This window comes from Mixophyes fleayi, chromosome 1 (assembly GCF_038048845.1).
Source record: "Mixophyes fleayi isolate aMixFle1 chromosome 1, aMixFle1.hap1, whole genome shotgun sequence".
Lineage (NCBI taxonomy): Eukaryota > Metazoa > Chordata > Amphibia > Anura > Limnodynastidae > Mixophyes > Mixophyes fleayi.
In genome coordinates this window covers 427,510,198-427,523,667 of record NC_134402.1, presented here as the reverse complement: position 1 = coordinate 427,523,667, position 13,470 = coordinate 427,510,198, and the positions used below count along the sequence as shown (strand labels likewise).

Here is a 13,470-nt window from a genome sequence, read left to right as displayed (position 1 = left end):
AATAACACCACTTAATTTAGATCTTATCTACAAGACATCTCTAAATTGATAGGATCACGAGATCTGCAGCAACCCAGGAAAGGTGAGTTTAACGTACTCTGACTAAGGTTCGGCGCATGGATGTCACATAGTTTTTGGAACTCAGACTGAAAAAATACAAATGAAGAATCAGTCAGGTGTCAAATTGATTCTATACCAGGGACAGTTGTTAATGTCAGTAATGAAGTCTTGGAGGCTGAAAAATGTCAGGTAAATTGCCAGAATTATGGATTTGGCAAGGGCAAAATGATAGGATACAGTCCAGGAGTGAATGATTGCATGAATTGAGATTAATCCAAGTTGGTTGAGAAATTAGTTGAATTAAATGTAGTGATTTGAAGTGGGCACAGACTTTGTTTTAAGGATCCACCCAATTTAGATTGAAATCCCAGAGGACTAGAAGTCTTTGCACCCAGGGAGAAAATACTACATAGTAACAAGGACATATCAGGTATAGATTGCGTGTATGTTTCTTTGGGGGTCTAGGCTGGGGCAGTAGATGGCTGCAATAATGATTTAGAGTTTAGAAAAGTAAGGAACGTTGTTCAAAGGGAGATGAACTAGAGGGGTTATTTAAAAGTACAAAACATAGAGTCCTGAACATAAAATAAGATTTCTCTGCCTCTCTTATCTTTCCTATGTGTAGAATATCCAGGAATGGCTTTAGATGTATCAGTAGGGTTAGTCAAGTATCTGTTAGAATGATGAGTTATGTAGAAAGCACCAAGCCTTTAGTTCACCTAATTTAGATAGGAGCCTACAAATGTTTGCATTAACAACAGAAAGCCCTTTAGGTAGTTTGAAAGGTATAGTGTGTGGAACATTGTTACGTATTGATAGGGATGGACCATGGTTGGATTCAGTATCACCTGCCAAGGGAAGTAGGAGGATGTGATTTGCATGAAAGATGTGACTGCCACAACTGTTGTACTGGTGGTTGTGAGGCTTTGCTTGAAGACTAGCCAACAACGTTCACTAGAAAGTGAATGTTATTTTATTAAACCACCAAGCACAGTGGCTAAGTGGTAAGCACTTCTGCCTCACAGCACTGGGGTCACAAGTTCAATTCCTGACCATGGCCTTATCTGTGTGGAGTTTGTATGTTCTCTCTGTGTTTGCGTGGGTTTCCTCCGGGTGCTCCGGTTTCCTCCCACACTCCAAAAATAAAAACATACTGGTAAGTTAATTGGCTGCTAACACATTGACCCTAATCTCTCTCTCTTTCTTTCTCTCTCCCTCTGTCTGTGTGTGTGTGTATGTTAGGGAATTTAGACTGTAAGCTTCAATGGGACAGGGACTGATGTGAATGAGTTCTCTGTACAGTGCTGCGCTATATAAATAAACGGTGATGATGATGATGGTGGATAACAGAAACTGTGTACCTGATGTAAGGTCTGGGGTAAGGAATGTGTTTAATGGTAAGTCACCAAGATCAACAAACAAGAAGCTGGTAAGAACATTTTTAAAAAGTAGATTAAAGGATGGTCTGTAAACAGTTTACTAGAGAATATGGAAGGTAACATGAACTTACAAGATGTGTTGGACCTTGTATTCTTGTAGCTGTGTTACCATGTTGAATGTTCAACATTGTAATTTGAACCTGTGACTGAATTTGTAAGGGTTACAGAGGCAGGAAGACTGGACTCCTTCTGCCAATAAACTTAAATTACACATGGCTGCAATAAAAAAAAAATAGATATAGCTCAGCCTACCAAAAATCAATAGAAATGTGCATCAAGATGCTGGCTAATTGTTAATGGTGCTGGCTGATTTAAACGGATCTTTAACTCTGAATAAAAGGGGGCACAGAGTTAAGCCCATTTCTCTCCAATAGTCTGAAGTAGCAATAACTACTGTCGATTGGAACTCCTGTATAACTTTAACTATACTATGAATTCTTAACTCACACTTGTAACACACAGTTAGAAGAAAGACACTCTGCTAGACTAGAGCTGTGCCCTACACTGACTCAAGATGTCCAGGATGAGGTTATGAGTACATGCAAATACTTTCTCACCCATTATTTGGACTGAACCAATATTTGAATATAATCACTAGGTAGTAATAACATCACTAAGGCATGCTACATAAATGCCTGGGTATGTCACTGGTTCACAGTGTATTCTGATGAAAATTGGCTGACAAGGGCGTGTAGGTGACAGGTGCACTTTAAGATGAAATTATAGTGGAAGAAACTTATTTTGAAAACAAAGTATGTTTTGTATTAGAATTTTGCTAAATAAACCAACATATTTCAAGAGTTATTTTGTTTGCAAGTTTACTAAACAGTATGGCAGCTTTCACTCCTACTAATTACATCAAGTTTGTTGTAAATTAGTATTAAGATAATGAATGCTTTTGGCTACATTTATGAAAAATGGTTCAAAAGAAAAAAAGAAGTGGTGCTGCTCATTGTCACAGTTGCTTTCAGTTTATAAACTGCAATAAAAATGACAGCTAGAAGTTCCCTGCTTTTGTTCATTTGAAAAATTAGGGACACTTATAATTGAAAAAAATTTGACCTTTTCATAGACGAAAGGACCAGGGGGTATATTTACTAAACTGTGGGTTTGAAAAAGTGGAGATGTTGCCTATAGCAACCAATCAGATTCTAGCTGTCATTTTGTAGAATGTACTAAATAAATGATAACTAGAATCTGATTGGTTGCACTTATTCACAAGGAATAATTCACCTGCTCATATCCCTTTAGCAACCTCAGATAAGTATGGTACATACCTATACAGATCATTACTAGTCACATCTAAGGTTCCAATTCAGAATATACAAGATACAGACATTCCGTGGAATAAGAAAGAAGCAGCCATGAGAGTATATAAGTGGGGTATATAGAAACCCTTACAGAGACTGTAGAGGTCAGAATAAGGTTAGTGGGATCTTATAGTACTGCAATCAGATAATCAATGAAAGAACAAAGATTTTTGGTAACAAAAGTTAACAGAGTAACATTGTGGCCTGTAATTTTTGGAAAAAATAGTTCTGGTAAGATGCAAAAGTCAGCTGGCAGTGCAAAGGGTCTGTGAGACACAGCTTCCCTTTCTTTAACGATGAAGAATATTTGGCAGAGCATCTACTGGAATGTGCCATATGTCACGTCGCCCTCCTATGGTAATATATCGCCTCTGGAACAGCATGCTGTTCTGCTATATCTATGGCCAAGTTAATCATTGTTACAGTGCTTATGGAATGTGGATATAAAATTAAGTTAACCTGTTTGCCAACTATTTCTAATACATCACACCTGGTTCTTTTCCCTCAGAAACTGCTGCATTTGCAAGAAGAAAAGAACAAGGAAATTGAAAGTCTCCGCAGCACAATCAAGGATTTAGAGAGACGGCTGAACAGTGGTTTAGATTCCCGCATGAAGAGGAGACGTTTCTGAAGGATGTCCTGCAGATAAACAACACTGAGCTGTATAAACATGTATATCTCAAAGGTTTTGGATGCCATAGTGGCCCCTAATAGGAGAACTCCAATATTTTTTATAATGACATAGTTGCTTAGAACCAATACACAGGACTTTCATGGTTTTAGAAATATCCAGCCACCCAGCTACATGCTGCATTTCCCAAGATAACAACCAGAGGACTGAAAGTAAACAGCATCCATTGTAAAGTTGTCAATGGAGCTGATTCAGAGGTTGCCATGGCTGATCCATAGAGCTCCATCAACAACCTTACAATGTAGGCACTTTCAGACTCTAGGAGGTAAATTTATCAAGCTGTCGATTTCAAAAAGTGGAGATGTTGCCTATAGCAACCAATCAGATTCTAGCTGTCATTTGGTAGAATGTACTAAATAACTAGACTCTGATTGGTTGCTATAGGCAACATCTCCACTTTTTCAAACCCGCAGCTTGATAAATGTACCCCTATAACTGTAGAAGTTCCAGGCATGATAAGGTGTAGATTGTTTATACTCCTTGGAGAGGGTTGTTAATTGGGAAATAAATATCCGGCATGCTTCCTTAATTAGTATCGTTCCTAAGCATCTTGCATTGACTTACAATAAATTCTATTGCCCCTTTCAGGGTTACTTATGAACACAACAAGGACACCAAGGCGTAGTTAAAACTTTTATTGCGCTTCGCTTGAGATGCCAGGCATTTCCATTGGTCCTTTGAAACTTGCAACATTCCTGCTTCGTAGCGTTGCTGTAAAAGTTTGTTCAGGTTGACTAGGATTTGATTTCCCTATAAACCATCATTGATTTACGGCATCTGCTATCAAAGCAAGTGACTCAACAAAAACTGCTAATATCTCAAAACATATGAACTATATATAGCATCAAACTAACACAAAAACAATATTAATATTCAACTACTGCACAACTAGTTAGACTGAGAATAAAAATATTTAGAAATATTGTTGGTTAGTAACACAGATGGAGCAGAGAACAATAGTGTTCTCTGGAGTGATGAAACTTTGTTGACTGAAAATAAAATGTTCTAAAATAATAAAAAAAATAAAAAAGATGAAATACAAGTAAAAACTGGATTTCTTCTCTAGCTCTCCATCCTGTTATGATTGCGAGTTTCAAACAGAAGCCCCTATTTTGTAGTTTCTGCTTCAGCCTTCATGGATGCAACCATGATTTAAGGAAGGGAACGAGAGAGGCAAATTACATGAGCTGCATTCACGTGTTCTAGGATGTTAAAGGGCTCAGATGTCAGGCCCGTGGGTTAACCTGCTCAACGCTCTGGGGACAAGCAACGAACCGCGCTGCAGTCCGCTGCTCATCTCTACAGCAGGAAGCAGCTTAACCCTACTGATCTCAGGAGACAGAAATACTGCATAGTGTTCACAATATACATCCCTCTAAATTAGGCTAGGACAAGCTGCCGTTCCACAGCTGGTGTGGAACTACAAGTCTCAGCATGCCCTGTAGGACTTGCAGTTCCACCACAGCTCTAGAGCCACAGGATGCCCAAGTTCTAGATCACCGATTTATATTGTACACTGCAACTCTCTCACTACAATGTTCTGGCGGGTGTTACTTGTTAATATTAAGTTGCCTTGTTTATTTAAACCAGACTTTTAAAGGTGTCAACAGTGAGGGTGGTGATGCTGCTGGAGATGCATATCAAGAACACTGACATTAAATATTGTAGCAGCTTAATGGTGAAGCCTGCACAGTTCCTGTCACTGTCAGTTTTCCGTCCCCTTAGATCATTCTCAAGCAACACGGTGCTCGGTGACTATGGGGAGCTTGTCGCCAGGCTGGCCCGCACTTGCCGTGTGTCATGCAGCTGGAGACAGACGTCACTGTCAAGTTTCTTTGGGGGTGTCCGACAGCAGTTCCTGTCACGTGCAGGAAGCTGGGAGACCCTCTTTACACTGTCAGGTGACGCCGTTCCGTGCTGTCTCAAAGGACAGCTGTCTGCAATGTCAGCATCAGCTGTTTGAGGCCTTACCTGACTCATCTTCCCAATCTCAGAGGTACTGCTTCTTTCACCTCTTGACCTTTTGTCAGAGTTTGTTCTCTAGAGCTGGGGTGTCAGCTTCTCTAGGTGGGACTAAACCAGCTTCTCCCTGAGGTATACCCCCCACCCCTTCACCCTGCTCAGTGCGCTCTGCTACCCTGTCGCGGTGATTTTGGCAATCGTCTCCATGGTGGTGATGCTTTTTGTGGACGTTGGGTCTGTTAGGTTCTTCTACGGCAGCCCCTTCCTTCTGCTGGCTGTGCCCATGGCCCTTGTGCTTATGATGATTGTGCTTCTTATGGTTACGGGGATGTTTGTTTGTCTCTACCGACTCTTCGTCAGGATCGCCCTCTGTTGGCGTTTCTATCGATTTCTTGCATACATCATCAGAAGTCTAGAAGAATGCAAATTATTAGTACAGCCATCAACATAATAATTAAGGTTGTTGTTAACTCTCAGACGACTTTATTGGTTTGTACAAGTTTTCTAGCAACTTTGTACAAAAATACAATACTGAATCTGGCTTATTTCTGGTTACCAGGCACAGCTAATAACTTATTTTGTTACGACACCGCTCTGATGTACATTCTGTAGTCGATGTAATTAAGTCCAGAAAGGAGTTTTGGGTTTTGTCCAAGGGCAGCGAAAACAAACAATGCTGTTTGATTATATAAAGTCGTGGTTGAAAAGCAATATTAGAGGCAGAACGATACAGCAATGTATTTAGTAAGAGTTGAAGGAGGGTGGACTAATCATCTCAACATTGGAAACCCTTTAAATAAATCCCTGTAAGGAATGTAAAGGTTTCTTAATAAGAGTAGCCAAGTTGGAAAATGCTGTAAGTTCCAATGGGGCAGGGACTGATGTGAGCGAGTTCTCTGTACAGCGCTGCGGAATTAGTGGCGCTATAAAAATAAATGGTGATGATGATGAAGCAGAGAAGGTGGGATCTACTGTAGATGTAAAAAGCGTAAATATCTTTTTACCTGTGGTAAGTATTCAGGGTTATTGTAATGCTATGTTCTAATGTTAATGAAAAGTTCGATCAGTTTGCCATGTTGGTGACAGTGAGACTTTCCTTTCTGTTATTATGGGGGAATCCAACTGCCCCCGATGTGCTGCGATCCTGAAGGCACACCGATGTATCTTCCCTGATCTTTCCTTGCACCCCAAAGAGGTGCGTAGTAAAATCAGCAGGGAATCAGCACAGCGGGACATCTCCGGGATGCAATAAATGGGAGTAAAAACGTAATGCCCTTAAAGGTGAATTTATTTAGGAGATTAATTATTCAATACCAGGTACAGACAGGAGAGCAAAGCAATGCCCACCAGACAGAGGATTCATCATTATTAGAAAATATTTTTTTGGCCTTTTAATAAGGTTTATAAAAACAAAGACAGAGGTTATCAGATCCTTATCTGGAGTTCTATACTGAGTACTTGAGGGACAGTTAGTCCAGGGTTTAGTACCATATAACCCCTACACGCAAGTGACTATATAACTAGCACACAGTTGTGAGTGTCAGGTAGCATATATAATAATAAAAGGCTAATCTCATCTATTGCAATACAAATATATATTATACATTCTGCATAGAATATCTCCCAAAAACTGGGTTAACTGATTTCAAATTGTAAACCACCCTCTAACACAGTTTTCTTAAAAGCCATACAACATCCCTAGAAATAAATTGTGTTTACGATATGATAGAGCCAATGGTTCCTTACAACCAACCTCATAATAACAATATGCGATTTATTGTATAGATGAGATCTTTAATTACCTGGTGTTTGCAGTCCGCACATGAACTTTCACAGTACACTGACTTTATTGCATCCTCAACGTAATTGAATTGCAGGAATGCAAAAGGGAGCACAATGTGTTTCACCAGTCCTCCACACCTTACATATAAAACAAAACAACCAATAAACAGACATTCCTGACTGATGTTATTAGCGTATAGAAGAGGACAGCAGGTGAATACTGACACAAAAGAACAGGACACATTATAAAGAGCTTTCACTCCCAGTGTGTAAAGCTGGGTACACACTACAGAAATTTCGACCAACTTTTTATGCCGAGCGATTTTACATGCGATCGATGATCCGATCGCTCGGTCCATGGACTGCATACACACTAGCCTTGTTTAGAACGATAAAGGGAAGAGCGGACGTCCCTTTAGCGACTTTTTACAGCCATGTTGTCGTGAGCAATGACTGTAATTTTGTACTCACTGTTGTGGATCGGTCGGAAGTTTATACATACTACACAACGGAAACGAGATTGGACCGAAAATATTAAACGGTACGACCAACCAAATGAGGCGACAATCGTAGATTTGGGCAGACTTTCGACCATCGTGTCACTGCACACACTGACCCGACTTTTGAACGAGCGGTCGTATGTCGGCTGTTTGAGCCGATTATTGGACGAAAACAGTGTAGTGTGTACCCAGCTTAAGATGGAGCAAGTTTAAAAAAACAGATAAATGTAGTTGTGTCTGTTCTATTCGCACTCACACATACATACATTTCATGCTCGCACTATCTGTATATATCGGGAGGGTTTTCTACATTTCCATGATTACTTATATTATAACACAGGCACATAGTTACTATAACATGGAATTGATACAATTGTATTTTTTTTAAAAGTCAAAGCACAAAAGAAATTTTGAACAATAAATACTGTTAACAACACACACAACACCATCTGGATTAGGACTGATTGGCCCAGGGTAGAAAATCCTATTGGCCAATCATTACATCAACCTGAATGTGAAATCAGTGTCCAAAAGGTACTATGGGATCCCATGTGGTCTATCAACCAATCAGAAATTTTAATGTCTTATAGTGTAATTTATTTCACATAAATCAGATACTTTTATAATGTTATCTTTACCCAATCACTGACTATTATATATAATAGAAATAATGAACCACCTACTATATAAAATAAAAAAGGCACTGAGATCCCCATCCTTAAAAAAAGGACAGGCCATTTTCAAAATGAGTCATGTGACCCAGGTGACATCACTGCTCAACAAATATAAGGTTATATTTTATAGGAGGGACTTTAATACTCTCCAACTATAAATCATGACATCACTACTCACCAATAAGGCTACAGGTTAGTTTACATATATTCATGTAACTTGTGTGTTACCTAATAACACCTCATTACACACCTATCGTAAATGAGAAAATCGTCTTTGTTCCCTTTCAGTAGACTCCAGACGTCCGGCTTGTTCTCCTCTTGCTGGTACACAGGAATGTGCTCAGACACCCTGGATTTCAGCTCATTGTATTTTGCTCGTGAACGTTCCCCTTGGTGGTTGACGACAATGAACGACACATTAACGTAGCCTTCGATTCCCAGCTTCAACCGCAGCTCATCCAAACTAAAATAATCAACATTAACCATATTAGGGAAAGATCTTGTTGATGGGAGAAGCCTCTGCTTTACTTTCATAGTGTTACATTTACAAGGAGACTATTATAAAGTCGGTACAGCACTGTAATAAAATGGTGCTTGTGGAGTATATCACTCATTTAAGTTTTACTGAATGAGAGTTGGCTGATTTCTCAAAGCAGGCAATGTTCTGTTGTATATAACAAGAAAATCCAAATTTCAAAGTATATTGAGCAAATAGGTGTTAACAATTGTGCCCTAAAACAATATCAATCAAGCAGGATTTAGCTTTTAAGTGTATAGTGAAAAACACCATCAAATATAAAATTACTCTGGTCGAGCCATTCCTACCTTGGCGTCTAGAACCAGACTTATTTTTTTAGAGCATACAACTATTTACATTTCATTCATTTGAATTGGCATTCAACAAGTTAAGAAAAACTTGTTCAATATACAGTTATTACATTTTGGGGCAGCACGGTGGCTAAGTGGTTAGCACTTCTGCTTCACAGTGCTGGGGTCGGGAGTTAAGTTCCGGACCATGGCCTTATCTGTGAGGAGTTTGTATGTTCTCCCTGTGTTTGCGTGGGTTTCCTCCCGGTGCTCCCACTCTCCAAAAACATACTAGTAGGTTAATTGGCTGCTATCAAAATTGACCCTAGTCTCTCTCTCTGTCTGTCTGTGTGTGTGTATATTATGGAATTTAGACTGTAAGCTCCAATGGGCCAGGGACTGCTGTGAATGCGTTCTCTGTACAGTACTGCAGAATCAGTATATAAATAAATGATGATGATGAAGTTAGACAATTAGCTGCTATGTTGTTAGTTTAAATTTGTACCTTTAAACAGTGCTAGTGAAAAGAAAGAATTTGATAAATGCATATGTACGAATAAGTGATAGGAAGAGAAGGTGACTACATTCAGAGCTTGATTAAGACCCCAAGGGGTCCCAGGCAAGATACAGGTATGGGGGGGGCCTACCCCTTTCTGTGTGTCCCAAAAAACCAACAAACGTAAAAATGGATTTGTGTAATGCTGTTCCCCTGTGCCCACTGGGCCATAGATGGCCTAAAGTCTAGTCCAATAGGCCCTAGGCAGGAGCCTAAGATGCTTAATGGATATTCCAGGTCTGAGCACATTTTTTGGGTGAGCAATGCAGAACAAAGAGCAGCAGCAGCAGCAATTGGAACATCGGAGGGTGTATTGGAAAAGGCCACATACAGGAAGGGGTAAGTAAAACAAAAGCTGGCCCACCTGGATGCCTGCAGGAGGCACAGGTATCAGCTCGCTTGGAGGAGTGCCACAACTGTGACAAATCCAGACGAATCCAGCATTGGAGTTTGGTCCCCTATCTTCCAGGGCGGTGGCTTTCTGCACAGCGTGCGGTGACCCTGGCTCTCTGTCCCTCCCCAGGGGAGAAGACAGAGAGCCAGGGCAAGAGCAAAGCCCTTCCACATGGTTGGGCTTCACCTGCAAAGAAACAACACTGTCATAATTACTGCATACAAACCAGTAGAAAATAATGACAATACAGCAACAAGACCTGTGTTCTGAAACGTTGGCTTGCAACACTCACTGCTGGAAAGCAGAAAGCAAACAGATGGGTCAATTTACAGTACGGATACATAAAACAGCATTACACAACCACTGGTATCATTATGCACAGGTAAGACTGGGGATTGTTAGAGAACAATCTTGTTATTCATCACAGCTACTATACAGGTAACATATTGTTCTGATCTGTCTGCGCCTGTTTTGCTTACCAACCTGCTCAGGCAGAAATTATATCAAGGACACAATGTAAACACATTACAGGGCACAACATGTTCCTTTCTGCAAGAACAGTCACCTGACCAAAGTGATATGGGCCACTCTCCAAATTACAGACAGAAACACATCTCCCCAATCGCTTTGTTTTGGCTGAGTGCTAGCTCTCAGCAATTGTATTCTCAATACCTTATATATTATTATTATTATTATGTTTTTGTCTGTACCATTCCTACATATGTCAATGCATGTTTAGATCCAATCTCTGAAAATAATTTATTACAAGTAAGAAGTTACATAGAAGCCTAGATAGAATACAGCTAACAGCTTGCAACAAATACTTATTAAGGATAAACTGCTTGTGCTATAATATGCTTTATAACACATTTCCATATGAAATCATAATACTGTACCATAGGGCAGTGTATTAACACAACTACAACTGGCTATTTAACTATTTACACAGAAAACATACTGGAAGCATCTGTGTGCCGAGTATTTAAAAATAGAGCAATGTGTTACACCATTTAGGGTCAGTTCAAAATTGTAATTTTTTTTTTTTTTTTTTTTTTTTTACACATGAGTTTTGTGCTTTACAAGTATTATGTTATGTGCACATTAATAATAGGATCAATGGAATCCAACGGTCAACAATTCAGTGTAATAATTTTGATATACTTTACGTGCACTTAAAATACAATATATGGGGGGGGTGGGATTAATTAAAAAAAACAGAGCATAAAAAAAACATATGGACAAAAAAATAGCATCAAGGGATTTTCCCTGCAAACATACAGCGAGGATATGTGATCAGACCCTTTGTTTAGTTGTTACAGAGCGGTAGAAATGTTATCAACAAAGTTGTACCAAGAAATTAGAACTTTTTAATACTTCTTAGACAAAATAGATTTGGAAACATTTTATTTGAATACAAGTTGTTCTGCAGCTGGAACTCCAAGATAAGAGGGTTTTACATACTTACAATTTATCACTTGAAGCCAGGATGCAGAAACCTGTCCCTCTGCCAGAAATATGCATTTTAAGTATCAAGCTCAGGCCATCTGGTATTTGCAAACATACAGTATGTCCCCAGCTGCAGGTTTCAAGGTAAACTGGGACCCAGAACTATACTCAGTTAGCCTTGTTGATAGAGGATGCTGAGTTGTTAAAATGTCCTAATCTGCCTGATGTAGTTGCTTAAATTATAAAAGTGTAATAAAATGTTTATATTTGGGAAGTAGTGAGAGGTCTGTTAACCAGTAGGAGCGTTGAAAACAGGAATAATAACAAAACATAGTATCTTACTCAGTCCTTGGTCCTCTGCAGCCTGCGCTCTATGCAGAATGCTTCCTCTTCCCTATTTATACTGAGCTTGTTTATCAGTCTGCAGAGACTCAAAGTCCAGGGCAGTTTGTGGGACGGTCCTGAAAATAAAGCTATTACTTCATAGTCACGGGATAAAGAGAGGGGAGCACGACCAGCTCACATACACCCGCTCTGAGATACTTTCCCTATGTAAAATATGAATATATAAAACTTATCACTATGTTGCATAAGAAACAGAAGATGTATTTATGGCATTGTTCTCCCCCTTGTAGCAGAATGGATTGTCCCACTTTGGGTAGGGAGTGCCTCTGACCTTACATTCCTAATGTGCTCCAGATATTGAGGAAGAAGAGGCTGAGAGTTGCAGAATTTGCAGTTTTACTGAAGTTCTTTTTACAATGCAGTTGTTTGTTCTTTCCTAGATAGTTTACAGTTACTTAAGTGACTTTGTCATAAAATATAGTTCAAAGAGATAGTGCAAAAGTTGTATATGTTCCTTGTTTGTTGCACCGGGAAATAACCTGTAGCTCTGCAGTTGTTGTGACACTACAAGTCTCAGGGCAGGTTGGGATTGGCACAACTGAAGACCAACAGCTTGTCTGGTCTATTGCATACTGATTCTCAATATGTCAGGAACAAATGGACAAACACAATGCAACATTACCTCCACTCAGAAGACCTGCAGATACAACTGCTTTTAGAAATGTAACTTATTGTAATTTAGGCCACTTAGTCATTGTTTTTAAAACGCAAGTTTAATGGATGCAAACGCATGATAAAATAAAACCATTTTATTCTGTGTGTCCATACCAATTACTGCCCATAATAACTGCTACATCCGTTTTTATTGCAGCATCTGTTTTTGTACGCTGCTTGCACTATTTCAGTATGTTCAAAGCATGTTGCGCACTTGACAAACTCATTCATGTCTGTGGGAGCGCATTGTGTACATACCCATTAGCGGTAAAGAAGAGGGTTTGACTGTTTTACAAAATTTAATTTAAAATGCATAGTGTTGATTACCCTTCAAATGCATTCCCCTTTTTGCTTAAACATCCCCACATATACAACCATAAAATAAAGACACGGACACCGACTTAAGTTTGGAATAAAAAAGGTCCTTTTATTACATTATTATTTTTTAAATTATTTGTTTATTTTTATTTTATTTTATTTATCTTTATTTTATTTATCTATCAATACTATCAAAATGCTATAAACAATTTGGACCTTTTTCTTTATAGAGGTGGCTAAGAGCAAGGGCAGCCAGCTAAAACCAACATAAACCAATACGGTGGAAGATCGCCTCCTTTCCACCAACCCAGGTTAACACCTTATCTTTTGGCCGGTACTATACACTATAGATTAACTCAATACCCTCTGAACTCAAACTGGTCAAGCCCTTTCTAGGCAAAAACCTGATACTCCTTACCAGAGTATCAACGAGTCTAATAACATTGAGGGAACCAAGGCTATATCGCCAACA

At 39.3% G+C, this 13,470-nt stretch overlaps 2 protein-coding genes across 2 annotated transcripts in view; one reads left to right on the top strand and one right to left on the bottom strand.

The window, feature by feature from the left end:
- The window catches only part of CCDC152 (coiled-coil domain containing 152), a 63,997-nt gene extending 58,133 nt beyond the window's left edge, over nt 1-5,864 (top strand). The window contains exon 9 of the mRNA XM_075184086.1: nt 3,318-5,864. Coding sequence (XP_075040187.1) covers nt 3,318-3,440 — 123 coding nt within the window. The 3' untranslated portion in view covers nt 3,441-5,864. The remainder of the gene's footprint in view (nt 1-3,317) is intronic.
- Nucleotides 5,383-12,056, bottom strand: SELENOP (selenoprotein P). The gene is made up of 5 exons (XM_075184077.1): nt 11,964-12,056; nt 10,146-10,361; nt 8,669-8,881; nt 7,265-7,382; nt 5,383-5,874 (listed from the first exon to the last, which is right to left on the bottom strand). The coding sequence occupies exons 2-5, from the start codon at nt 10,346-10,348 to the stop codon at nt 5,527-5,529; spliced, it is 882 nt and encodes a 293-aa protein (XP_075040178.1). The 5' UTR covers nt 10,349-10,361; nt 11,964-12,056; the 3' UTR covers nt 5,383-5,526.
- Nucleotides 12,057-13,470: the final 1,414 nt, after the last annotated feature.